General features: G+C 43.0%; 1 protein-coding gene across 1 annotated transcript; it reads left to right on the top strand.

The window, feature by feature from the left end:
- Positions 1-37: 37 nt before the first annotated feature.
- disp1 (dispatched homolog 1 (Drosophila)) lies at positions 38-27,973 on the top strand. The gene is made up of 8 exons (XM_053482524.1): positions 38-452; positions 4,163-4,659; positions 16,679-16,708; positions 16,848-16,971; positions 17,273-17,400; positions 20,292-20,389; positions 23,459-23,556; positions 24,169-27,973. Exons 1-8 carry the CDS (start codon positions 336-338, stop codon positions 27,640-27,642), a joined length of 4,566 nt encoding a protein of 1,521 aa, XP_053338499.1. The 5' UTR covers positions 38-335; the 3' UTR covers positions 27,643-27,973.

Here is a 27,973-nt window from a genome sequence, read left to right as displayed (position 1 = left end):
TCTCCAGGAGGAGGTGCATGCGTGGTGTTGAATAACATGAAGGACGACCCAGAAGGCAGACTTCTCACTGAGGAGCCAGGGCGTCACTCCAGGGGTTGAGAACGGGAACGGGAATGGGAAGTATCCCGAGCAGCGTGAAAATCCAGCTGCTGGACAGGCTGAGAGGAAGAGCCAATCACAGGACAGTGGCGAATCTGGTGGGGAATGGCGTTGGGCCTACGTGTTCTCAAACCCTTACGGCAACGTTAGCACCAAGCACACTGTGCACGAGAGGGGAGTTTGTTTACCGCGAGGAAATAAACATCATTTTCTTTTATTAGTTTGTTTTATTTTAAATGGCTGCTGCTTCCTGTGGAAAGGAAGGAGGGCACAGAACAACCGCACCACCTTCACCATCAACACCAACAAGGAAAAACTTCAGCTCTGATTTTTTCCTGGCAACAAAGCTGCAGGTAAGCGGCGTCCTGAGGCGTCTCGCGCTCAGCATTGTCCCGAGCAAATGCTACAATGTAACATTTTAAACGCGCGCGTGTTTGATTCCAGCGCTGCAGTTTCCTCCTGTGTTAAAGAGAAAAAGCCGAGAACTCGAGGAGGGAAGCTGTGTGTGTGTGTGTGTGTGTGAAGAGAGTGGGGAAAGTTTGTCGACTCTTAGAAGGTAAATATCCGACTGGAAGGAAGGAAAGTGTGAGAGAGAAATTAGTGTTTTCTTTTCTCTGGTGCGTTTAAGAAATTAGTTGTGTAACCTGTAACAGCCAGACACACACCACAAAACTTCTCCATCTTTTCTTTAAGCTCATTTTTGTCCATCTGATTCTTCCTGAAATCTGTCTTGTTCTCAAACTAAAATCTCAGACAGGTTCAAACCTTTTTTTTTCTTTCTTATTCTAAATACATCTTTAAGGGTGTAATAGTCACAATATATTCAATTTTTTTAAATCGATTTCCTTATTTTTTTTTATGAACAATATACACATGAACTTTATACATTTTATAAACATATATTAACTGTCTTGGAATAAATGAGTTCCCTAGCAAATGATTAAATAAATGAATTGATAGGAAACCTGACTTCCTGACTGTAATGTTTGTTTTCAGTCTGTTTATAGCCACGCCCCCAAAAAGCCAGCGTCACATTTATAACTCATTATGTGGTGAAGTTGCATGATTGTAGAGCTGTACCCCAACTTTCAAGCTATCAAACATTACATTTTAAAGTGTTAGTGTTAGATGTTCCTTGCTAACACTGGAACGCTTGATCTTTAATTAATAACTTATTACAGTTCCAGTTGGTTAATGTGACCGAGAGTCAAGAGTGCTGATATTTTTCTCTAACCGCACTGGGATTGTTTGTTTTCCCCACAACAAATATCTGTCCTATTACTGCAGAAGACTTAATGACATCATCAGAGACGTGGAATAGATGAAAAGGAAGAAGGGATACTAGTTTTATTAGAAGCAACCTTGACAGGAATTTATGAATTGAGGCCAGCCAGCTGATGAACTGTAAAGTAAATATGGGTGCTTTAAGGCCTGTTTCCGGTACGAGTTGTAATGAGTGTTAATTTTCTATAAACTGGTTTTGTGAAGTTTTAGCAACTACAAAGAACCTAGCGAAACCTTTTATACAAGCCCCCCCAAACCCACATTGATTTTATGCTTTTCTTTTTAAAACAGGAAAACAGCATTCATATACTGGATGTTTTACTAAAAATACTACTCTTTTGGTATATTTTTGAATGATAACCCCTAACTGTGTAACCATTCCTGGTTTTTGGCTCCACAGAAGGTGTTCATGTTCTCAGAGGGCTGATAAACGGGTGCCATTTATTCCCCTCGGTTTTACTTTCCCCAGACTAAAATAGGAAAAATATTCTGGCTTGTGTGAGACGCTGTTTTTTTTTTTCCTCAACAGCTCATGAACCCTTTGAAATGCAGTGTACCGAAACATTAACCCTATCATTGCAACGTGACATCATGTATAGATGGTTTCAGTATCCAAAAGTCCAAGAGTGCTGGTATTTATGTGAACACCTAACTTGGAGAAAATGATGAGTAATGGTCCTTTGTTGCAGCACTCCCTGCATAAGAGCTTGAAAATGCACCTTTTTATGAATCTTCTTAAAGCCTACCTATATAGAAATGCTTTGAACTCCAGTAGTTAGAGGTCTCTCTGGCTGCTTCTGCTTCTAACATCATCTCTATAATTATAGTACAGGTAGGTGAAAAAGGCTCAGATGTCTGCCTTGAAGTCTGACCACATCAGCGAAATGGTGCTAATGGGAATTCCTGTATTTCATGTTAAGCGTCACGCTTCCAGGTGCTGTGCTGATTATGCTTGGTTTTTCTGAGGACAGGTTCTCGGCATGTATATCAGGTGATTAAGGTGCTAAGAACTGTAAGGTCATTCCAGGACAGATACAGAAGGACATGCTTTCTACAGATCTGGCCTGTGTTCAGCTTTCTGTATCGGCTGAGAACACATAACAGACTGATGTTTAACTCTCTGTAGCATGAGCGGGTGTTGCTTTACAGGTTAAGTGAAACATCAAGAGATGCAAACAGGAGAGCGGATCTCTTTTTTGAAGCTTCAAAGCTTCGGCATTTTAATCAATTTCTGCATCTTTTTCCTGCCAACTTCTGTCGTTGCAATTTTTTTCAGACCTCACCAGATCTTAAACAAAACCAAACAACTTTTAAGTAGAGAAAAAGCAAAGAAATTTATTGAAGAATATAGAAAGACAGACACCCCACAAAGCTCTAACTACAGGGTCCTTGAAGTCCATTACTCCCTTATTTTACATGGGTTTATATACCTGACAAGTGCTTCATCGCTCCTCCTTGTTTCTTTGTTTCATTCAATTTTTATTTAATATTTAGTAGATATGTGTTAATTTGTTCGGCCTAGTGGTGTCGTCTTATCTCTAAACCCTCTTATTTCATCTTTTATTTACTCATATCTGTGTCGGTCTCATTGGGCCTAAAAAAATTGAACTTTCCTTTTTCCAAAGAGAGTTTGGTTTGTTCTTTTTTTTTTTCTAACCAGAATATCGATTACTAGTGCTGACAACTTAATTTTGTTTTGAGATTTTTACAGGATGTGTAATAATAATTTTATTTTATGACACAGTCATGTCTCAACTGTCCTTGGTACAATTAGTTATTGAAATAATTTATTTATAAATTTTTATTTTTATTATACTTTTTTGATATCAACATTACATGTCATAATCATTATTGAACGTAATTATGTTTAGGATCAGTATGATTAATTTTGTCAAAGCTTGATTACCTCAGATTATATTATTTTAATTATTATTTCTAATTTAAAAGACTGATCATTAAAATTTTTTTCATAAGACAATTCTTAAATCATAATTTTTTCATTAACCTACAGTAGATGATTTTACACAATGACATTTGATAATATACGTATTTATATATATGGATTGCTAATTATGGACACATGAATTTCGGTTATTTAGTATAATATACAGTAGAGTGATTGTGTTAGTTGTAGTAGTAAGTTATAGTATTAGATTTGATTATTGATTATTGATCGACTCCCAAAATGTATTTCGACCATCTGTGCTCTGTGTCCGGAAAAAAACTAAACTGAAAGTTTGGCAAAGTACTTTCTGCACTTTTTCATTACGCTCTGTCTGCATTAAAGTTCCATATATTTTTGCTCTGTGTGAACAAGTCATCCTTTGGTTACACTCTTTTTTATTTTACTTGATTAAGGTTAGAAAAGGAGTATAATCATGATATATAATAAGATAAAATTAGTATTATCAGTACATTGTTAGTTTAGATATTATATTAGGCTATATTATTTTTGGTTAAGATTATTGTTTTAAATCAATCTCTTCCTCCTGCCTGTGTATTTTCTACTTGCCTAATTTGAGTTTCTAGCCTACAGGCCCTGTTTCTCTCTGGCATGGTTCTTTCACAGAGGTCTTTTGCGTATTGGGCATTAAACCTACCTTGTTAGACCAAATGGCACTGAATTCCTAAAATATCATTAAAATTTGATAAAATTCAAAAAGCTTCCTAGGCACTTCTTTTGTCAACATAAAAACAATCCTTTTAAACAGTTTAAACTGTGAAAACTTTTATGGAATCTTTTTTACATTATCATCTTCTTCTGTCTTCCTCCTCCCAGGCAAATAGTGCGAGCTCCATGGCTCTGACTGAGGCTTCTATCAATGTTCTTCCCCTAAATAGTGGTGGACTTCCTCAAAGCATGAGTGATCCAACACCAAGCACGCCTGCCAGCTCTGTCGCCGAGTCTCCACCGGATATCGGTGAGAACACTGAGCAGAACGCGAGAACAGCGTCTAAAACGGATCCACCTAGCCCAACCTGTGTCAAACAGAACTGTTCTATCCAACCTTCATCATCCTCCTCAGCGTTCTCGTCACGGTTCAAGTCTCCGATGTTACCCTGCACTCTTCCGCATCATCCTTCTGCCTGCTGCCCATTTCAAGAGCCGGAATGCTGTAACGGGAACCAGCAGGAAGGCAGTCTCTTCCAGGGCTCACTCCATGCACAGAGGGCTCTTCACATGGGCCCATGTTGTGTCCAGGGGACACCTAGCTTCTGCATGCAGCACCGGTGGCAGGAGCGTTTCCAGAACCAACCAAACATGGCCACATTCAGGTAACAGGTTTCTGGTTGATTTTTATTTTTTATTTTTATTTATTTATTTATTTTTATTTTTTTTTAAATCCTCTCTCTTTTTCTTTACGCACCGTTGTAGCTAGGGAAATAGTTCCCCATGCCGGAGTACTGATTTTCAGAAACAGCCATGTTAGAACAGAAGCGACAGATCAGCAGCGACCACTGCAGCAAGATTGCTCATGCACACACCTGTTTACAAAACACACCGGTATAACACAGTTTATACACACACACACATCTGTTGAACATGAATTACACACATGAAGAGGACAATTTACACACACACACACACACACACACACACACACACACACACACACACACACACACCTACCTGTTAAAAATGAATTACACATATGCAGAAGACAATATTACACACAAACATGCACACCTGTTGAACATAAATTACAGACATGCAGAAGACAATTTAATACAGACACGCCGGCAGGCAGGCAGACACGCCCTTACGGGCACACACATGGACGGACGGACACGGACACACGCGGAAGGACGGACAAGGACACGGACACACCCACACGGACGGACAAGGACACGGACACACCCACGCGGACGGACAAGGACACGGACACACCCACGCGGACACGGACGGACGGAGAAGGACACGGACACACCCACACAGACACGGACGGACGGAGAAGGACACGGACACACCCACACAGACACGGACGGACGGAGAAGGACACGGACACACCCACACAGACACGGATGGACGGAGAAGGACACGGACACACCCACACAGACACGGACGGACGGAGAAGGACACGGACACACCCACACAGACACGGACGGACGGAGAAGGACACGGACACACCCACACAGACACGGACGGACGGAGAAGGACACGGACACACCCACACGGACGGAAGAACGGACGGAGGAGGACACGGACACACCCACACAGACACACACGGAAGAACGGACGGAGGAGGACACGGACACACCCACACAGACACGGACGGACGGAGAAGGACACGGACACACAGACACGGGCGGACGGAGAAGGACACGGACACACCCACACAGACACGGACGGAAGAACGGACGCAGGAGGACACGGACACACCCACACAGACACGGACGGAGGAACGGACGCAGGAGGACACGGACACACCCACACAGACACGGACGGACGGAGGAGGACACGGACACACAGACACGGACGGACGGAGAAGGACACGGACACACCCACACAGACACGGACGGAAGAACGGACGGAGGAGGACACGGACACACCCACACGGACACGGACGGAAGAACGGACGGAGGAGGACACGGACACACCCACACGGACACGGACGGAAGAACGGACGGAGGAGGACACGGACACACCCACACGGACACGGACGGAAGAACGGACGGAGGAGGACACGGACACACCCACACGGACACGGACGGAAGAACGGACGGAGGAGGACACGGACACACCCACACGGACACGGAGGGAAGAACGGACGGAGGAGGACACGGACACACCCACACGGACACGGAGGGAAGAACGGACGGAGGAGGACACGGACACACCCACACGGACACGGAGGGAAGAACGGACGGAGGAGGACACGGACACACCCACACGGACACGGAGGGAAGAACGGACGGAGGAGGACACGGACACACCCACACGGACACGGAGGGAAGAACGGACGGAGGAGGACACGGACACACCCACACGGACACGGAGGGAAGAACGGACGGAGGAGGACACGGACACACCCACACGGACACGGAGGGAAGAACGGACGGAGGAGGACACGGACACACCCACACGGACACGGACGGAAGAACGGACGGAGGAGGACACGGACACACCCACACGGACACGGAGGGAAGAACGGACGGAGGAGGACACGGACACACCCACACGGACACGGAGGGAAGAACGGACGGAGGAGGACACGGACACACCCACACGGACACGGAGGGAAGAACGGACGGAGGAGGACACGGACACACCCACACGGACACGGAGGGAAGAACGGACGGAGGAGGACACGGACACACCCACACGGACACGGAGGGAAGAACGGACGGAGGAGGACACGGACACACCCACACGGACACGGAGGGAAGAACGGACGGAGGAGGACACGGACACACCCACACGGACACGGAGGGAAGAACGGACGGAGGAGGACACGGACACACCCACACGGACACGGAGGGAAGAACGGACGGAGGAGGACACGGACACACCCACACGGACACGGAGGGAAGAACGGACGGAGGAGGACACGGACACACCCACACGGACACGGACGGAAGAACGGACGGAGGAGGACACGGACACACCCACACGGACACGGAGGGAAGAACGGACGGAGGAGGACACGGACACACCCACACGGACACGGAGGGAAGAACGGACGGAGGAGGACACGGACACACCCACACGGACACGGAGGGAAGAACGGACGGAGGAGGACACGGACACACCCACACGGACACGGAGGGAAGAACGGACGGAGGAGGACACGGACACACCCACACGGACACGGAGGGAAGAACGGACGGAGGAGGACACGGACACACCCACACGGACACGGAGGGAAGAACGGACGGAGGAGGACACGGACACACCCACACGGACACGGAGGGAAGAACGGACGGAGGAGGACACGGACACACCCACACGGACACGGAGGGAAGAACGGACGGAGGAGGACACGGACACACCCACACGGACACGGAGGGAAGAACGGACGGAGGAGGACACGGACACACCCACACGGACACGGAGGGAAGAACGGACGGAGGAGGACACGGACACACCCACACGGACACGGAGGGAAGAACGGACGGAGGAGGACACGGACACACCCACACGGACACGGAGGGAAGAACGGACGGAGGAGGACACGGACACACCCACACGGACACGGAGGGAAGAACGGACGGAGGAGGACACGGACACACCCACACGGACACGGAGGGAAGAACGGACGGAGGAGGACACGGACACACCCACACGGACACGGAGGGAAGAACGGACGGAGGAGGACACGGACACACCCACACGGACACGGAGGGAAGAACGGACGGAGGAGGACACGGACACACCCACACGGACACGGAGGGAAGAACGGACGGAGGAGGACACGGACACACCCACACGGACACGGAGGGAAGAACGGACGGAGGAGGACACGGACACACCCACACGGACACGGAGGGAAGAACGGACGGAGGAGGACACGGACACACCCACACGGACACGGAGGGAAGAACGGACGGAGGAGGACACGGACACACCCACACGGACACGGAGGGAAGAACGGACGGAGGAGGACACGGACACACCCACACGGACACGGAGGGAAGAACGGACGGAGGAGGACACGGACACACCCACACGGACACGGAGGGAAGAACGGACGGAGGAGGACACGGACACACCCACACGGACACGGAGGGAAGAACGGACGGAGGAGGACACGGACACACCCACACGGACACGGAGGGAAGAACGGACGGAGGAGGACACGGACACACCCACACGGACACGGAGGGAAGAACGGACGGAGGAGGACACGGACACACCCACACGGACACGGACGGAGGAGGACACGGACACACCCACACGGACACGGACGGAAGAACGGACGGAGGAGGACACGGACACACCCACACGGACACGGACGGAAGAACGGACGGAGGAGGACACGGACACACCCACACCCACACGGACACGGACGGAGGAGGACACGGACACACCCACACGGACACGGACGGAAGAACGGACGGAGGAGGACACGGACACACCCACACGGACACGGACGGAAGAACGGACGGAGGAGGACACGGACACACCCACACGGACACGGACGGAGGAGGACACGGACACACCCACACGGACACGGACGGAAGAACGGACGGAGGAGGACACGGACACACCCACACGGACACGGACGGAAGAACGGACGGAGGAGGACACGGACACACCCACACCCACACGGACACGGACGGAGGAGGACACGGACACACCCACACGGACACGGACGGAAGAACGGACGGAGGAGGACACGGACACACCCACACGGACACGGACGGAAGAACGGACGGAGGAGGACACGGACACACCCACACCCACACGGACACGGACGGAAGAACGGACGGAGGAGGACACGGACACACCCACACCCACACGGACACGGACGGAAGAACGGACGGAGGAGGACACGGACACACCCACACCCACACGGACACGGACGGAAGAACGGACGGAGGAGGACACGGACACACCCACACCCACACGGACACGGACGGAAGAACGGACGGAGGAGGACACGGACACACCCACACCCACACGGACACGGACGGAAGAACGGACGGAGGAGGACACGGACACACCCACACGGACACGGACGGAAGAACGGACGGAGGAGGACACGGACACACCCACACCCACACGGACACGGACGGAAGAACGGACGGAGGAGGACACGGACACACCCACACGGACACGGACGGAAGAACGGACGGAGGAGGACACGGACACACCCACACGGACACGGACGGAAGAACGGACGGAGGAGGACACGGACACACCCACACGGACACGGACGGAAGAACGGACGGAGGAGGACACGGACACACCCACACGGACACGGACGGAAGAACGGACGGAGGAGGACACGGACACACCCACACGGACACGGACGGAAGAACGGACGGAGAAGGACACGGACACACCCACACGGACACGGACGGAAGAACGGACGGAGGAGGACACGGACACACCCACACGGACACGGACGGAAGAACGGACCGAGACACACAGACCGAGACACACAGACCGAGACACACAGACCTGTTGAACATGAATTACATGAATTACACACACACACACACACCTCTTGACTTTGGATTACACACACACACACACACACACACACACCTCTTGAACATGGATTACACACACACACACACACACACACACACACACCCTCTTGAACATGGATTACACACACACACACACACACACACACACACACACACACACCTCTTGAACATGGATGACACACACACACACACACACACACCTCTTGAACATGTATTACACACACACACACACACACACACACCTCTTGAACATGGATTACACACACACACACACACACACCTCTTGAACATGTATTACACACACACACACACACACACACACACACACACACACACCTCTTGAACATGGATTACACACACACACACACACACACACCTCTTGAACATGGATTACACACACACACACACACACACACCTCTTGAACATGGATTACACACACACACACACACACACACACACACCTCTTGAACATGGATTACACACACACACACACACACCTCTTGAACATGGATTACACACACACACACACACACCTCTTGAACATGGATTACACACACACACACACACACACACACACACTTGAACATGGATTACACACACACACACACACACACACACACCTCTTGAACATGGATTACACACACACACGCACACACACACACACACACCTCTTGAACATGGATTACACACACACACACCTCTTGAACATGGATTACACACACACACACACACACCTCCTGAACATGGATTACACACACACACACACACACACACACACACACACACACCTCTTGAACATGGATTACACACACACACACACCTCTTGAACATGGATTACACACACACACACACCTCTTGAACATGGATTACACACACACACACACACACCTCTTGAACATGGATTACACACACACACACACACACACACATACACCTTTTGAACATGGATTACACACACACCTTTTGAACATGGATTACACACACACCTTTTGAACATGGATTACACACACACACACACACCTCTTGAACATGGATTACATACACACACACACACACCTCTTGAACATGGATTTTACACACACACACACACACACACTTCTGTAAAACATTTCATACACCTTTATATACAAAACACACCTGTAGAATCTAAGTTACTCACTTTACACACAATCCACACAGACACACAACATTCTAACACAATCCACACACACTTCTTTGTGTAAAAAACTAAGCTATCTGTCATAAGAGCAGATAGAACACAGTCCATGTACCTTTATGACAGAATTCTCACACACCTGTGTAATTTAAAACACACCTATAGAACACAATCCACACATATTTATGACAGCATTTGCACACACATGCACTCCTGTAGAACACAATTCACACACACACACACCTCTAAAACACAATTACAAATATTACATTACTTTACACAAAACACTTTTACAACACAGTTCATACCTGTGTAACAATTTGCAAATCTGCATAAGACAAATCTCACTTTACACACACCTCTATAGTACAATTCACACACGCAACTGTAAAACACAGTTCAATCCATTCTGAGTGATCCACACCCTCTTGTATTACTTTAACTGCTCAGTGAGAAAAAAAACAGAACTGAATGATAGAATTTGTAAGGATCGGATTTTTTTAGGTTTATCTTCATTTTGATCTCAGAAGTGAAGTCTTTGGAAGTTTCTGTGGATTCGAAAAAGTTCAAGCAACAGATATAAAAGAAGCTGCAGGTCAAACCTGGGAAAGCATCATAAAACACAAAAACAAGTTTGTTCCAATACTTCTGCTTACCCAAACATTTTAGAAATTTTGCCTGGTAGATATACATGAAAAAAAAACAGCATTAGTGAATTGTTAGCACTGACTTGAACTAAATGGAGTGTAAAAATACTGTACTTCACTGTAACATGCACTGCATCCACAGCCTGTCGGTCTGTACGAGAACACCGTTCATTTATCTTGTGGTGCGATTGGGTTACACCCTGGACAGGCACAGGGCGGTACCGGAGTGAAGGAGTTATTAGTCTCGGGGAACAGACTAGAACCCCTCAGACTAATAAACCCGTGATTTAGTGAAGAACTGTAACAGAAAAAGGCTTGGGTAAACTATCTAACACAATTCACATGAATATAGACAAAGCATATCTGTGGAACACAATTCACACACCTGTGTAACAAAACACACTAGGGTTTATCATTTGGATTTGGCACTTTTACAGAATTACATTTAATTTGTCTGGACTGTATCTATTCTATTCTATTCTATTCTATTCTAAATCTATTTTTACATTTAGCCTGTCACGCTATCATACAAAGATAATCCTTAGTAGGGCTGTGCAATTAATCGAATTTCGTTTTCGATTTTGATTTCGGGTCTCAACGATCACAAAAATGGTATAATCGGAAAACCGATTATTCACTTTTTTAAAAGTTATTTTGACCTGCGTTCTGACGCACGCATCCGCACTTTCGCCCGTACAGAGACCTGAACTCTCTCACTCTATACTGTCAGCGAAGAAGTTGCGTATGTGGTATCTGATCGCATTTAAAAATCAGCGCGAGTGAAGATGGCGGAAACAGAGCAGCCACAGAAGTCTTTGGTCAACAAAGCAATTCTGTTGTTTGGGAACAGTTTGGATTCGAAAAAGCAGATGTGGATCAAAAACATATTAGGTGCAAGATTTGCTACGCGGTTGTGTCGGCATCGGTTGGTAACATCACAAATCTTTTTAACCATTTAAAATTTAAACACAGACTGTTTATATGACCAACTAATAAAGAAACAGAAAGAACGACAAACAACCCCCACAACATCCTCCGCAACACATTCATCCATTAAAGACCCGCCCTTCAGTGCAACTCCGTATCCATCCAGCTCAGAAAGGCACAAAAAAATAACAGATGCCGTTGCATACTTTTTAGCCAAAGACATGTGCCCTATTAGCATGGTTGAGAACAAAGGATTCAGGAAAATAATAAATTAGAGATGGCAAAGCATAACGCTTGTCCAGAGTATTTATTATTATATTTAATATTTATATTTTATTTATCATTTGTTTTTAAAAGATATTGGAAGTGCACTACATTGTTGACCTTGTTTGCCCTAATCTGTTTTAAGGAGATTTCACTGTTCTGTTCAATAAATGCAAAATATTTTCAAAGTCAATAACTAATTGTGTAAAATAATCGTGATTTCAATCATGACCAAAATAATCGTGATTATGATTTTTTTCCATTATCGAGCAGCCCTAATCCTTAGTGTCAGGAGTACTGAATGTTTGAATAGAATCAACTTGTTAGATATAAAAAAAAAAAAGTTTAACTATGCACTTAACTTATCCTAGTTATATAAGATCTCTTAAAACATAGCCAGATTTGAATTACAGCTCATTTATCACATCTGAAGTCTTTCAACAGGGAACAAACAGATGGTGGTTGTTTTTTTGTTTTTTTTGTTCAATAAAAGCTTTCCATCATGTCTAAGAGCATGCTTATATAACCCTATCATTATGTTGTAACAATAGCAATCTGTACTAGTACTGACCTTAAGGAATATTCTAAAACCGCTCAATTTCTAGTCCTACGTTTTATTCCGAACTGCTAGGCGGTCAACGGTCTCGCCACCGGCAGTCTCGTTAAAGCTTTCCAAAGCGGCCTGTCCATTCTCTAGCGCTCTGTCCCTAAAGATGTGGGGAAAAAACCGCATCTTGAGTGTGAAGGTCACAAACTTTTGTCATATTTTGGTTGTATTTTGTGGTCGGTCAGCCTGCGATTAGCAAGCTACACATACGCTGAGCCAGCTTCCTGTTGGGTGTATTGTGAATACGCACCCTAGCTAGGCTTTGTGCCTTAATAATAAAATCCACAGGAGAGGTTTTTTGACCCTGACTATGAGCTCTTTCGTAACTTGATTCATACTTGTGGCCTTGCCTGTCGGTCCTTGCCTAAAGAGTACTGCATTGTTTTATTCTCTTTACTCTTTCTCTCCCTATTATGGCACTTTGTCGAGTTATCAAGTTCATGTAAGTCTAGCTATAGATACCTATAGACTCTTATGTCTTCGAGTTCCACGGGTTAGCAAAGGAACTCCTTTTACTGACTTTGAGTAGACTGATTACTAGCTTTCTTTTCATTTCATCAGACACTCTTTTTCTTTTTATCCATAAAAAGTTCGGACACACCACCTCCCCAACACACACACTCCTTGCTGGTGGAATGTTCCCTCCGAACATGTTTAAAGCTTGTTCAGATAAACACAGTATGAGGTCTGTGTGCTCCTCGCCGGATATAACTGCTCTCCCTCGGCGTCCGGACTGATAGAACAAATTCAGAATTCTCCACAGTCTCCCAAGAAAGCATGGCTGCCCTGCTATGTGCACTTTCACGCCAAGAAACAAATTTTCGTAAGAACGTTCCAAAAGTTCTTGCTGATCCTGTACACTGATCTATTATTTGTCTGCAAGATTTATGAAAAAATTAAGCATATAGTTGGAATTCAGGATAATGTTGCTGTTGTTTTTCTCTCACCACCAGATAGAGGTCACTGCGCTTCCTGTACTGGCTGAACTCCTTTTAAAAAAAAAAACTTTTATCCACCCCCCCTTTGGCACACACTATTAAGTCATTAATCAACACTAAGCATGTTTCGTTTAGTTTCTTATTACACAGTTTTCATACTGTCCCTACGCCGAGGTGAAATGAGCAACTCTGAAACCCACCATATTTCATACTTTTTGATAAACATGAACTAAAGCGCTGTCTATTTATGCATGTTCATATGCAGTCGTAGTATCGGTTGTGAAGTCGAATAAATACATTGATTCACAAAGCTAAAAGGCTTTTTATATTGAACAGTTCAATAAAGTTTGACATGCACGCAAAAACCTGAGGTAATCTGAAGAAATAGTTGTTTTTTTTTTATGATCGTATCCTTGTTCATGTTCGGCACTGAAGGGCCATTTTCTCGCCAACTAATGAATATTTTTGTCCTTAGTCGGTCAATTTGTCCATCTAAGATTTTCATTAACGTGCTATCTTAAGCCTGAGCTATTAAATGTGTATAGGATGGTTTTTATATGTAATCATCATTGAAACAGGATATGTCCTGATAAGATTGTCCTGATGAGGGCGAGCGCACGCACTTTACCAAATTCAAATTTTATTTGTCACATACACAGTCATACACAGTACGATATGCAGTGAAATGCTTATACGACTGCTAGTGACCTTAAAGGAAAAGAATAGTAAAAGCTTATACATAAGAAATAATAGGAATGAAGGAAATACTTTAAAAAAATAAAATTGACTAGTAAAATATGCTGTACAAAGTAAAATATACTGTAATAAAAGAAATACGTTAGAAAATAAGATTAACTAGTGCAAATGTACTGTATAAAGTAATAGTAAGATAAACTTTACAAATAAGAACAAGATATCTATAAAAAAAAAGCAAAATATATATATATATATATATATATATATATATATATATACCAAGTATAAAAGTATAGAAAAGAAAATAGAATTTTGTCAACAGATTTAGAATATTTAAATGGCTGTGGTGTGCAAGTATGCATACAAAGTGACTTTGTAAAGTGTCTTATTTAAAGTGATTTGTGCCGTTGACCAGTGCGCCACCCGAGGCCTACAGTTTTCAAAATTTCAATCTGTGGCAGAGTACCCAATTTCTGGTGAGCAAAAGTATTGGAACAGGTAGCTCTAAGGTAAAGGAAACGTAACGTTTGGTTGCATTTGCCTTGCCTTTAAAGCTGCAGATCAAACCTGGGAAAGAATCACAAAAGATAAAAGCAACTGATTGTTCTAACACTTCTGCTCACATAAACATCTCGAAGTTGGCCTGGTAGATATAGATCAAAGGAAGGCATTAGAACATTAGCACTGACTTAAAGTGTACATTTCTTTTTAAATATTGTAATTCATAGAGCAGGCTTACATTATTTTTTTTTTATTTAAAAAACTTTTTCCCCCTCCAACTATGTTTCTCAGTTGCGAAATTTTTTATCTTTTAAAATGATTAGACCAGTCTCCCCTTCATGTACCTTTCAATCAGTGCTAGAACATCATTCATTTCTCTCTTTGTATGATTGCGTTATACCTTGAACAGTCACAGGGTGGTATCGAAGTGAAGGAGTTATCAGTCTCGGGGAACTGCTACAACACTAAAACCCCTCAGTACATTTCAGTACCAGCGTTTATGTTGTCTGTTTGAAAGCGGTGATTGACTGAGGACCGTTAACAAAAGAATGCTTAGGTAGACGATATGATGCGATGTCTTAGGGAAGCTCTGAGTCTTTAAGACAATCTTACTTTTACATGACGGATGATGGGTAATAAAGTTTATCATCATATGTGCAGCAAATTTTCTCTGACTTTTTGTCGGTTGCAGACCATTCTGTTACATGTGAAATTGATGTTCACTAGAAAATATGAGTAAAATGTCTTAGTTTGACTCGTTTAGAATTTAAATAGAATAAAAAAATAGATTAAAAAAACTGTCGTTTTATTGAGATCCAGACTGTTCTTTGTGTCTATGCTGCACTCCTCCTCTCTAGAGCTATGTGTAAGCCTGAGGTCCTGACTGTTTACACTGATAACAGGGGGTGGTGGTACTGAATGTAGTTGCATCCAGGGTCAGGCTTGGAATTTGAAACAGTCTTCCTGCTCTAACAGAGACTCAATTCCCAAAATCTAATACTGTTGAACACTAAATTTGGTAGTATAGTAGCAACCATTAATAATGAAGTAATTCAAACCTAGGCAGCCGTTGGGCTTTGGTGTGGTTTTGGACTGCAACAGTAGTAATTAGTGTTTAAGGGTACCAGTTTGGAGCTGGTACCGTGTGATGAAGAATCCTGGCAGGTATCTGATAGGATAAATGTCTGTATTCGCAACAGGCTGAACCTTAAGTACCCTCGGTGTTAATTTTAGTTTAGTGCTCAGTACTTGGTCAATGCCCTTATCCCTCAACTGCTCAGTTTTATACATGACAAAGGTGTCTGCTCAATGCCATTATATAGAAATGAAAATAGTAGAGAATTAGTGAATGGAATTTTCTGTCTGTTGCTGTAACACTAACATCTCAAACTTCCCTTGCAGCCCTGCGCGACCATTCCGGTTCCCCAAAAGGTAATCACCCCCCCCCCCTTTTTGTTTTTCCTTCTCTATACAAACTGTATATTATTAATCTACTCATGCATGTTAAACATCAATTTATAATTAACCAAATTTACTGTTTTTGTTTCCTTATTTTTGGGCACACTTGCAGTTATGCCGAGCTCATTGCTGACTGGCCTGTGGTGGTCCTTGGTGTATGCACCATACTCATTGTTGTCTGCACGTTAGTAGGTGTCCTTGTGCCAGACTTGCCCGACTTCTCAGATCCATTATTGGTAAGACATTGGCATTTATTTCTCTCACGATATCTGGCATCATAAAAGCATTAATGCACTTGATGCAAAATGTATTTTGATTTATTTGACCTTGAAACTTAACTGGAAGGTTTACACTTGAGGATTTATACCGGTGGTGCTTTCTCCCAAGGTAGACACAATTTAACAATTACCCTTCTTATTGTCCTGCCTATGTAATTATTGCAGAGTTGCAGAAGGTAAATACCTACAGTGTGCTGAACTTTCATTGTTCTCTAATGTATAGTTTCTCCCTTGTTTTTGGTTGTTTGCATGTTGTTAGGGCTTCGAACCAAGGGGCACTGCAATAGGTCAGAGGCTTGTCACATGGAACAATATGGTGAAAAACACAGGCTACAAAGCCACCTTGGCCAACTACCCCTTCAAATATGCAGATGAGCAGGCCAAAAGGTACCACTGTCCTTGTTTTATGCATCTAAAAATAATATAATTATTATTAAAAAATAAAGGCTTCATCTATAATTTAAAATAGGATTACATTTAAATGTACCCCAGTGGTATGTCGGGGTGGAATTGAGGTTCGGGCATTGACCAGGCAATGCTAACATAATCAGGTTGTTGGTTTCGAGCCCCTCCAGTATGTTTTTGAATGTTTTTTATATAAAAGACGAACCTCCAGTGTCAAGTGCCTTGCAGACTAAAACACATTTTCTTTTATGATTGCATAATATTTGGTTTTATACCGCTGTCTAGTTTCCTAGGTCCTGCTGAAAAACAAGACCACCACAGGATTCTTCCACCACCGTGCTTGGATATTATTTTTTCTATTTTTTTTCTTCTTGCTAATTCTCGATAAAGCCTAACTGTTTAAAGTTCAGGCTTTAGCATGGTTTCATCTCTAAACCATGCTATCCTCACCATGAGATCACTATTTCCATGAGTCAATGCCATTTCATACATACCATACGTAATTAATTTAATAGTGCATCAAAGTGAATGATCAAAGTTTGCAATCTTTGATTATCTGTGCACTCTTCTATACTTTTTCAGAATTGGTTCTCATAGTTAGTTTGGCACATCTTACTTTCTTTGATTACTTGGGAATACTCTGTTTCCTCTGTGCTTCTCTAACACATTTGGTCAGCAAGATGACTCCATATTTATTTCGCCAGAACCACATGCACGCTAGGTTTACTGCCAAAGTATGTAGTTACTCCACCTTTTTTTTTGTTTGTTTTTGCTAAGTTGATTGCCAGCGGGGGGAAAAATCTGTCTTCAGTTATGCACACTTTAGATCTACATGTTGTATGCATTCATGTGGAGCGGACTTTAAGCATCTCCACCTTACGTACAGGGCTCTTGGGTGAGCATGGCATATGGAGATGGCTAGCTCTTTAAGGAACACTGGTATAATCAAGGTGCCAACCACTCTGCTACGGTGAATCATTATTGCAGCCGCACACAGTTTTAGTATAAATGGGGACTTGCAATTATTAAACAGGACCTTCAAAGTGGCATCTACAGGTCAGGGAACATGTCTATTTTGCTGAAATTGAACATTGTGGCTCAAAGTCAATAAGTAAAAATACCTTGAATATTAAATCAATATACATTTTTTTTTCTAGTATTGAGGTTATTTAGGATTATTTCTGGACATTTATTTCTTGGCAGATTATTTTGCTTAATGCTTTAAATCAGGGGTCGGCAACTGGCGGACTCCGGTCCGAATCCGGACCGCGAAGCCTTTTGACTTAATAAAAAATACAATAATATATATACAGTATATAGCAAACGCTATTTTGTAATGAAATAAAATGTATATCAGGCACGTGAAGGTCAGCTCAGTAGAGCCATTTGGGTCCTACGGCACCAAAAGTCGCAAAAAAATGTCACGTTTAAAAATTAGAAAAGTTGATTCGGAAAACCGAGTTTTCCAAAATGAATGGGTGGCAAATCTCTACGAGGCCTGTGTGTCTTATTTGCTCGGGCTCTGTTGCGGTTGTCAAAAGTGGAAACGTTAAACGCCATTACGAAGCTAAACATTGACACTTTGAAGAAACTTACCCCCAGCAGTCTGGGGTAAGGGCGAGGAAAATAAATGAGCTTAAAGTGCAGTAGGAGCGATCTACACAGGTCCTCTCTCACTCACTCACCGCCCAGCAATGAGCTCATGAATGTTCACTGAGAATACAGGGGATTTTGGGAAAACATAACATAAGCTCTTTACAGATGGGGAAATAGTAAAGAAGTGCATGGAGGCTGCTATTGTCTTTAATCTCAGTTCAGCAGAAAAAAGCACTTTAGTTTCCCCTTTAAGTTGTGAATGTTGAAATTAATTTACGTTCTGTGCAGAATTAGAGATGAAGGCAGTTTCCTTTATCATATTTTTGCCAGACATTGTTACTGGTTTAATTAAATTATTTTGTACCAAAGCAACATAAAGGACAGAACAGAACAGCATTAAAATGAGATCCAATTTGTGAAGGATGTAAATTTATGTCTGTTTATACATAAATGTTACCTACACCTAAAGCATCAGTGCCTGTTTTGGGTTGTCCGGACCTCGTGTTCATTTACCGGACCTCAAGCTATTTTAGTTGAAGACCCTTGCTTTAAATGATCAAAATAATCTGCAAATAAATGAACTCATCTTACAGGTTTAACAGTTATATATTTGGTTTCTATGTAATCTTATCTATTCATTTATCTGGGAACATCTGTAGTCCAACTAGGGACCATGGAGGCCGTTAGACCAGTGTACTAATCAGCTCCTACATCATCTGCACCTGTTGGTTTTTTTATGCTTGAATGAATCATAGGGCACTGTGTGGGTTAACAAACAAAAATCACTCCTCTGAACCTGCTCAGTTACAGGAACCGGCTTTAAAACGAGAGCCAAAAAAAATCCTCCAGGGAGCCTGGAGAAATATTCCTCAAGACTTAAAATACAAGAGAGTTTTTGCCTCTTTTAAAAGCAAAATATGAAGATCAAATCTGTAAAATTATTAACCCTATTTCTAAACACATTTTACTTCATTTTTAAGATATTTCTCAGATAAAATGCTTGAAACTAGCAAAATCGTTTTCTAATAGGATAAGAAAACTACACTTTGTCTCAAAATAGGCTTAATAATCTTACATTTGCTTTGATGTAATGTTTTTTTAAGGAGTTGTACACTATATTCAGTCTTTTTATATGCTAATATATCACTTTTGCAGTGCCCCTCTTGTATCCAGTTAATTTTAAACTGAGTGCATGATTACTCTTATGCATGAGTAAGTCTGTGTAACCTCTTTGCATTTTGTCTTGTCTTGTTTGGGGCTTCGCCTTATCCTTATAGTCATCAAGAAGAGAGGTGGTCAGAGGATCACTCTGAAAGAGATAAAAGACAAGCAGAATGGGACTTCAGTAAAGACAGTTTCTTCTGTGATGTTCCAGGTAAGGCATTTTAAAGCCCATGTTATTTGCCACAACATGTAATGTAGTTTAAGTATTTTTGTCTTCCTGAAACACCTGGATGTGAACCTGCTCCCAAGTCTGGTAGTCCTTAAATACATACTGCAAAAGCGTCTTCCAGATGCAAGAGGCAAATAAATTGCAATAGGATTGTGGGATCATGGGAGGGATCATTCATGATGCTGAAGGCATTACAGTCGAAAACATACTGAACAGGAACGTGCCAATGAAGCTGTTGGCACAGTCCTCTGTAGGGTCTGCCAATCCCAGACATTACAATTCCAGAGCCAGGTATTAATGCAGCTAGTCAAGACCTGCTCTATATGGCGTTCCTGTGGAAAGTGTTGAAGGTGCATAGAACGATGCTCACCACCTTCAGGTGTCAGAGTAAGGTGGGATGCTTCTGAGCTCTCTTGGCAGGTTGATGTTGGTTGACCGGGTAAGGTCTTCCATGATTGCATCACTGTGGAGCAGTTTATGCAGAGAAAGGAGTGAGAAGTGCAGGACTTCATCTCATTTGTGTTATCAACATGTAAAGATGTATTGTTGTATGCCCTATCATCCGGAGATCTCGAGTTCGATTCCCGGGTGATGCTGATTGGCCAAGCTCTCTCAGAGGGAAGGGTTGAGAGGTACTTAGTGCTCCCACATTAATCACGGCTCTACAGCCAATCAGGGGCGTCTATGGGCTCATGCAAGCCTTAATGTGGTAGCCCCCTAGTGACGCGGAGGAATTGGACATGACCAGATTAGGGAGAAAATCAGGAAAAAATTCCCCCAAAAAAATTATAATAAAAAAAAAGATGTATTGCTGTTCTTGCAACAGACCCTAAGCTGTTTTTCCTTCTCTGGAAGACTAGCAATGTGAACCTAAGTAGGCTGAGGACACTGCCCTTGGCTCCACCACTCCAATGCGTGGAGTTGGAGGTCTAGCTGCTAAGCTTAACTAATAGAGGTCAACCAATTAGGAAGTCTAGGATCCATTACAGTTGGATGTTCCAGCATGATCTAGTCCAAATGTGACTTAAAACCACTCACTCAAAACACCTCATTTGATTGGCGTGAGTGCTTTGGTACAGTAGTCATTGAGGCTATTGCTGAGTCATGAGGTAAATGATCCCCATTAACTTAGATATACAGTACTGTTAGAGTGATGTCAACCTGTCAGGCATGCAAAAAGAAAATGCAGAGCAAAATTGCTCCTTGGTGACTCTCACTCTGAATTATGAACCATGGCTGAATTTTATTAGTTGACCAACCTTGAGACTTTAGTATGTTTTTATTTTCCACAGGTTTACGGAGTTTATTATCGCTAATGGCTACGTTGCCTCAGTGGATCATCTTTGGGACAGCACTCCTAGTGGTGAACGAAGGAATTGTAGGCCTGATATTATTCTTCTTAAGGCAATTTATGGGCCCTCTAGAAGCTGGGGATGAGCAACAGCTCTACTGTCAATGACTTGGCATTAATCATGTTCACTAATGCTTTTGCTAGTGGTTGGAACATCCTGGGGATCTTTACAAAGACTTCTTGTTAAGGATGACCAAAGAAAGGTATAGTGCCAAACTAATTGCACCTTATTGGGATCAGGCAAAGATGGTGGAAACCATTACATCCCTCGCCATGTGGTTCCGGGTGGGATTCTTGGATGACTGCTATTGTAAACAATATGAACATTATCTTCCCCCATCCTGAGGGTCCTTCAGTTCTTTACTTTTCCCCACCATTATAAAGGATATCCAGCTGTTGAACAGCATCCCTTGTGGTTCAGAGGGGTGAAAGAGAATGTACAATTATGGATCTAACCCAACTTTTTTAACACTGGCCATTGGCCATCGCGGTCACTAATTACCTGAAACCTTTACTGGGTGGCCATAACTGATTGCAGAGTCAGAAAATTACTTTGAGTCAGAAGGTCACAGCATGTGCACACGTGCACATCAGAAGGTTTCACTTTTTACCTGACTGCACTGTTAAGGCATTTATTGCAACGTTTGGGGATTTTCTTTATATTGCATTTTGGTACCCATCACCACCTGTTTGGACAGTGTTTTCTGTTATAGTACAAGTAGTGTTGACAGCTTTCAGAGGTGACATAAACTGATTGAAAAAAATGCACTTATCAACAAACACACTGAGGACATTTTTTTTTAACTGGCCATGCATCCATGTTTTGATGCTTGCATTGGAGCAGTCCCTTAAATGTGCAGATGTTGATTTATGCCTAAGGGCCACCTTGATGGACACTTTTACTTTCCTTTCCTTTTTTTAAATAGCTTTTGAAGTTCTTCATTGTGCACTGGGTTTCCTCCCACAGTCCAAATACATGCAGAGTAGGCTAGTTGGTGTTTTTAAATTTCACATAGTAAGAGTGTGGATGCTTGTGTGCCCTTGGGTACACCCTGCCTCATGTTCCAAGTCAATAATCACAATGTGTGTGTTTACTTTTTTGTTTTTCTTCTATTATTATCGTTGTTGTTGTTATTATTAAATCATGCAGCCCTGTAGTCAAGCCTCTAAAACTACAACGCACACATCAGCCCTATATTTTGGTGGTGTAATCCACATGCTTATTGGCTTATTGATACTGATTAAAATTTACAGTTCAGTACCTGGCTCTAGGTGTGCCATTTCGAGACTCCCTAGGTTTTGCCATGTTCACTTTCCAGATTTAACAAGGTTACCATAATTCTGAATAGTAGTGTCATATCTTAAGTCCCAAGATAAGTCCCAATCTGGGTGTTTCAGATCACCCTGTTGGATTGGAGGAGTAAAGTAGGAAGCTAGTTTTTGGTAACTGAGTTTATGAACATTGGATAACTTCTAGAATTTATCGTTACTGAGAATCTGCACCAGCCAGGCAAAAATGTATTTGTCTATAAAATTTATTGCACATCATGCACAACACATCTTGCATCACTGCATTACTTGACGTCTGCTATCCAGGTGTTTCTTGGGGCTTCTTATCAATATCTGAGGTCTATGGGACAACTGTTACATATATAACTAGCGTTCTGTTCGGTAATTATTGTCCAACTGGGTTTTCACAGGTGACAGCTACTCTAGAATTGTGTTTACCTCTGCTGAAGGGAAGAATTTGTGGAATGTACATGCTATAAAATCCATGTGCAATTTCGACAATACGAGGGTATGTGCACTTCTTCAGTTCTCAGGTTTTATTAAAATGGTGTGTTATGTTCCTTATACTTTGCTAATGAAATGCAAAATAGGGCAATTTAAATGCACCAAATTTCATGAACAAATTTGTCCAAATTTTGTTTAGATGTCTAACAAATTGCTGAATATTCTCCTTGATATTCTTTGGAAATCATAGATGTCACAAACAGCTGCCTTCAAATCAAATCTGAAAAGAACATTCAAACATTTTGATATAATTTACAAAAAAAAGACTCCATAAGTTTGGCAGCTAGTCTAATTTTTGGCTATAGTAACATCATTAAAGATGCTTTTTTAAATGTTATGTTGAATAGCTAAATCCTACACCGTACTGTAATGTATTCACCCACAACAACTTCACTTTTACCATTACTAAAAGAAATTTTTTACAAAGAATTCTTTGGTGATGACTAATCCCAGTAAACCCTTTTCCTTTCCAGATTGAAATGCTAAAAATGTGGAAAGGTTCATGTTTGATTAGTATTTATAAAAATAAAATAAAAAACATTGTAAATGAAACAAATTGCTGTTAGCTTGACTGTCATGCATTGATTAAATAAGCACAATCATAATGTCTTCTCAGGTTCGTTCCCACCCACAGTACTGGAGTTTGTGTCAGCGCGCCACATCTGCCTCTTGTTGTCCTAGCTGGACCCTTGGAAACTACATAGCTGTGCTCACCAACAGGTCATCCTGCCAAAAAATCACAGAAAGGGATGTTTCACTTACCTTAAAGGTCTTGCGCTCCTGTGCCAAGTTCTACTACAACGGAACGTTAGGTCCGGAGTGTTGGGATGCAAACACCCGCAGGAAAGACCAGTTCAAGTGTGCGAGTGTGCCAAGGAAATGCACAAAATACAATGCTGTATATCAGATCTTACATTTTTTAGTGGACAAGGATTTCCTTAACCCAAAGAACATTGAATTTCATCCCCCTGAACTAAAATACAGCATGTTGTTTTCTCCCACAGAGAAAGGGGAAAGTATGATGAACATTTACCTGGACAACTTTGAGAACTGGAACTCCACAGATGGTATCACCACCATCACTGGCATAGAGTTTGGCATCAAACATAATTTGTTCCAGGACTACCTTCTTACAGATACTGTGTATCCTGCAATAGCAATTGTGATAGTCCTCATAGTTATGTGTGTATACACAAAGTCTATTTTTATCACCATCATGACCATGTTTGCCATCATCAGCTCCTTAATCATCTCCTATGTACTTTATCGGGTTGTCTTCAACTTTGAATTCTTTCCCTTTATGAACCTTACAGCGTTAATTATCCTTGTTGGAATTGGCGCAGACGATGCATTCGTGTTATGCGATGTCTGGAACTACACAAAAATTGACAAGCCAAACTCCGAGCTCTCGGAAACTGTAAGTGTCACACTTCAGCATGCTGCTCTTTCGATGTTCGTCACCAGCTTTACTACAGCCGCTGCCTTCTATGCTAATTACGTCAGCAACATTACAGCCATCCGCTGCTTTGGCGTCTACGCTGGCACTGCTATCCTGGTCAATTATGTCCTCATGGTTACCTGGTTACCAGCTGTAGTGGTTCTTCACGAGAGATACCTGCTTAATATCTTTATGTGCTTCAGGTCACCACATCAAACCACAAGCTTTTTCAAGAGCATGTATCAGAATGCCAGCAAGTGCCTGTTTACTCTATCAGAGTGCTCGCGCGTTTTCTTTGAGAAGGTATTGCCGTGCATCGTAATCAAGCTGCGCTACCTGTGGCTCTTTTGGTTCCTGGTCATGACTGGTGTTGGAGCGTATATCGTCTGTGTAAGCCCTAAAATAAAACTACCTTCCTTAGAGCTGTCAGAATTTCAAGTGTTTCGCGCAACACATCCTTTTGAACGTTATGATGCAGAATACAAAAAACTGTTCATGTTCGAACGTGTCCATCATGGAGAAGATCTCCACATGCCCATCACAATAATATGGGGTGTCATTCCAATAGACAGCGGTGATCCCATGAACCCCAAAAATAAAGGCAAACTGACACTCGACACCAGTTTTAACATCGCCAGCCCTGCCAACCAAGTATGGATTCTCAATTTCTGTCAGAAGCTTAGGAACCAAAGCTTTGTGTTCCAGTCTAATGAACAAGATTTCACCAGTTGCTTTATGGAGACTTTTAAGCAGTGGATGGAGAACCAAGACTGCGACGAGGCTCGAGTCTACCCGTGCTGCAGTCAGTCCACGTTCCCTTATAAACAGGACGTTTTTGAGTTGTGCATCAAGCGAGCTATTATGGAGCTGGATCGCAGCACTGTCTATCATTTGGACAGTAAAACTCCAGGGCCAAGATTTGACATCAATGATACAATTCGTGCCATCGTGCTTGAGTTTCACAGTACATATCACTTCACCTTAGCGTATGAAAAAATGCATTTGTTTTACCATGAGGTGGATTCCTGGATCCAGGAAGAGTTGAAGAATGCTCCAGATGGATTAAGCTATGGTTGGTTTGTCAGCAATTTGGAATTTTATGACCTACAGGATAGTCTGTCTGATGGAACTCTTATCGCCATGGCACTGTCAGTGGCGGTTGCTTTCAGTGTTATGCTTTTAACTACATGGAATGTCATTATTAGCCTTTACGCCATTATCTCTATCGCTGGAACTATTTTTGTAACTGTGGGGTCATTGGTGCTCTTGGGGTGGGAACTAAATATACTAGAGTCTGTTACCATCTCAGTGGCTGTAGGGCTTTCTGTAGACTTTGCAGTCCATTATGGTGTAGCGTACCGGCTTGCTCCAGAGTCTGATAGGGAAGGGAAGGTGGTTTTTTCATTGAGTAGAATGGGTTCAGCCATTGCCATGGCAGCACTCACTACGTTTGTTGCTGGAGCGATGATGATGCCATCCACAGTGCTGGCTTACACCCAGCTAGGCACGTTTCTGATGCTCATCATGTGTATCAGTTGGGCTTTTTCAACCTTCTTCTTTCAGTGCCTGTGTCGCTGTATTGGTCCACAGGGCACGTGTGGACAAATCCCTATGCCTAATTTGTTTGCAAAGTGTCATGATTTTAAAGCAAGAACTTCTGACTCTTCGGCCACGTACCACGAAGGTAAACCCTGCCAGACGAGCAAGTACCAGTCAGAGACCAGAGGACAGGTGGTAGAGTATGAGCTTGAGCCATTAGCAAGTAATGTTCAAACAGAATGTAATCATTTAACAAGTGAAAGTGCTCCTCAACATGCATCATGTTGTCTGTTGAAAAACAGAACAGAGTGTGTAAAAGAAAATTCTGTTCCTAATGGCATGCCACAAACAGATCATGCATATCTGCACAGTTGCTCTTATAATACAGGTTGTACCTGTTGCCATCTTTTGTCCCAGCACAAAATGTGCAGAGAGTGGACCCATCACCACAACTGTATACAAGATAAAGAGTGTCCATGCCCAGCTTCAGAGTTTGCTTCAACAAGGAATCATGTTGCCAAAGATCAGTGCTTTTTCTCTCCCTTGATGCACACTACAACCATCAATCATGATGCCAAAAATGTCCAGTTTGTTCCTACCCATTTCCACAAGTGCTCTGATGCTCCAACACCAAGAATTAGCTCTCCCAAAAAGCATGGCTGCTACCTTAGGGATTGTCATGTGCACACATTGCACCATCAGTCACCGGACCATCCACCTAATGATTCAGGGGCTGATGGATCCCGCTTAACCAGTCCATGTATACTTCCACCTGATTCCATAAATGCTCAAATGCTTTCCACACACAGAGACTGCATGATTAATGATGGAACACACAAATCAGAAGATGCATCATTTAATCACATAAAAAGCAAGGTGGCGAGTTCTTCTCTTTCAGTGCAAGATTACAGTGATAAACATATAGTGGCTCCCACCATGTTTGACAGAAGTCTTCAGTGCAAAAAGAACAACAGAACCACAAGCGAAGACTCGCCTAAAAGAGACAATTACTTAAACGGCACTATAAAAGTAAACTGCAAGCCAAAAACTAATGACCCTAATGGTCAAGTCCTTCCATTTAACACTTTGACTTTATCTGAAACTTTATGCTGATAAAGCGAAGAGAACATGAGCTTATACATCGCTACTGGACCCATACATGGTGTTTCTCTGCAGTTAAATTGAATTGTAAACTTATGCAACTGCTGTTTGTTGTGTGTCCTGTAGAAATGTACATTCTTGAATCATGAACTTCACATGGTTCTTATTGCCCTTTTTTGCTAACGATTTGCTGTTGAGATATTCTCAAATGAACATGACCTTAGATACTGTCATTTCTGATAATGTTACTAACTTGTGTTGAAATGTATAAAGTGTTTATAAGCAAGATGGATTATCTTATTAACTTGATGGCGATTAAAAAGAAAAAAAAAAGACTGTCTGC

This window comes from Clarias gariepinus, chromosome 2, assembly GCF_024256425.1.
Source record: "Clarias gariepinus isolate MV-2021 ecotype Netherlands chromosome 2, CGAR_prim_01v2, whole genome shotgun sequence".
NCBI classification, from domain to species: Eukaryota; Metazoa; Chordata; class Actinopteri; order Siluriformes; family Clariidae; genus Clarias; species Clarias gariepinus.
Note: the sequence above shows the minus strand (reverse complement) of the source record. Positions and strands in the feature narration are given on the sequence as shown.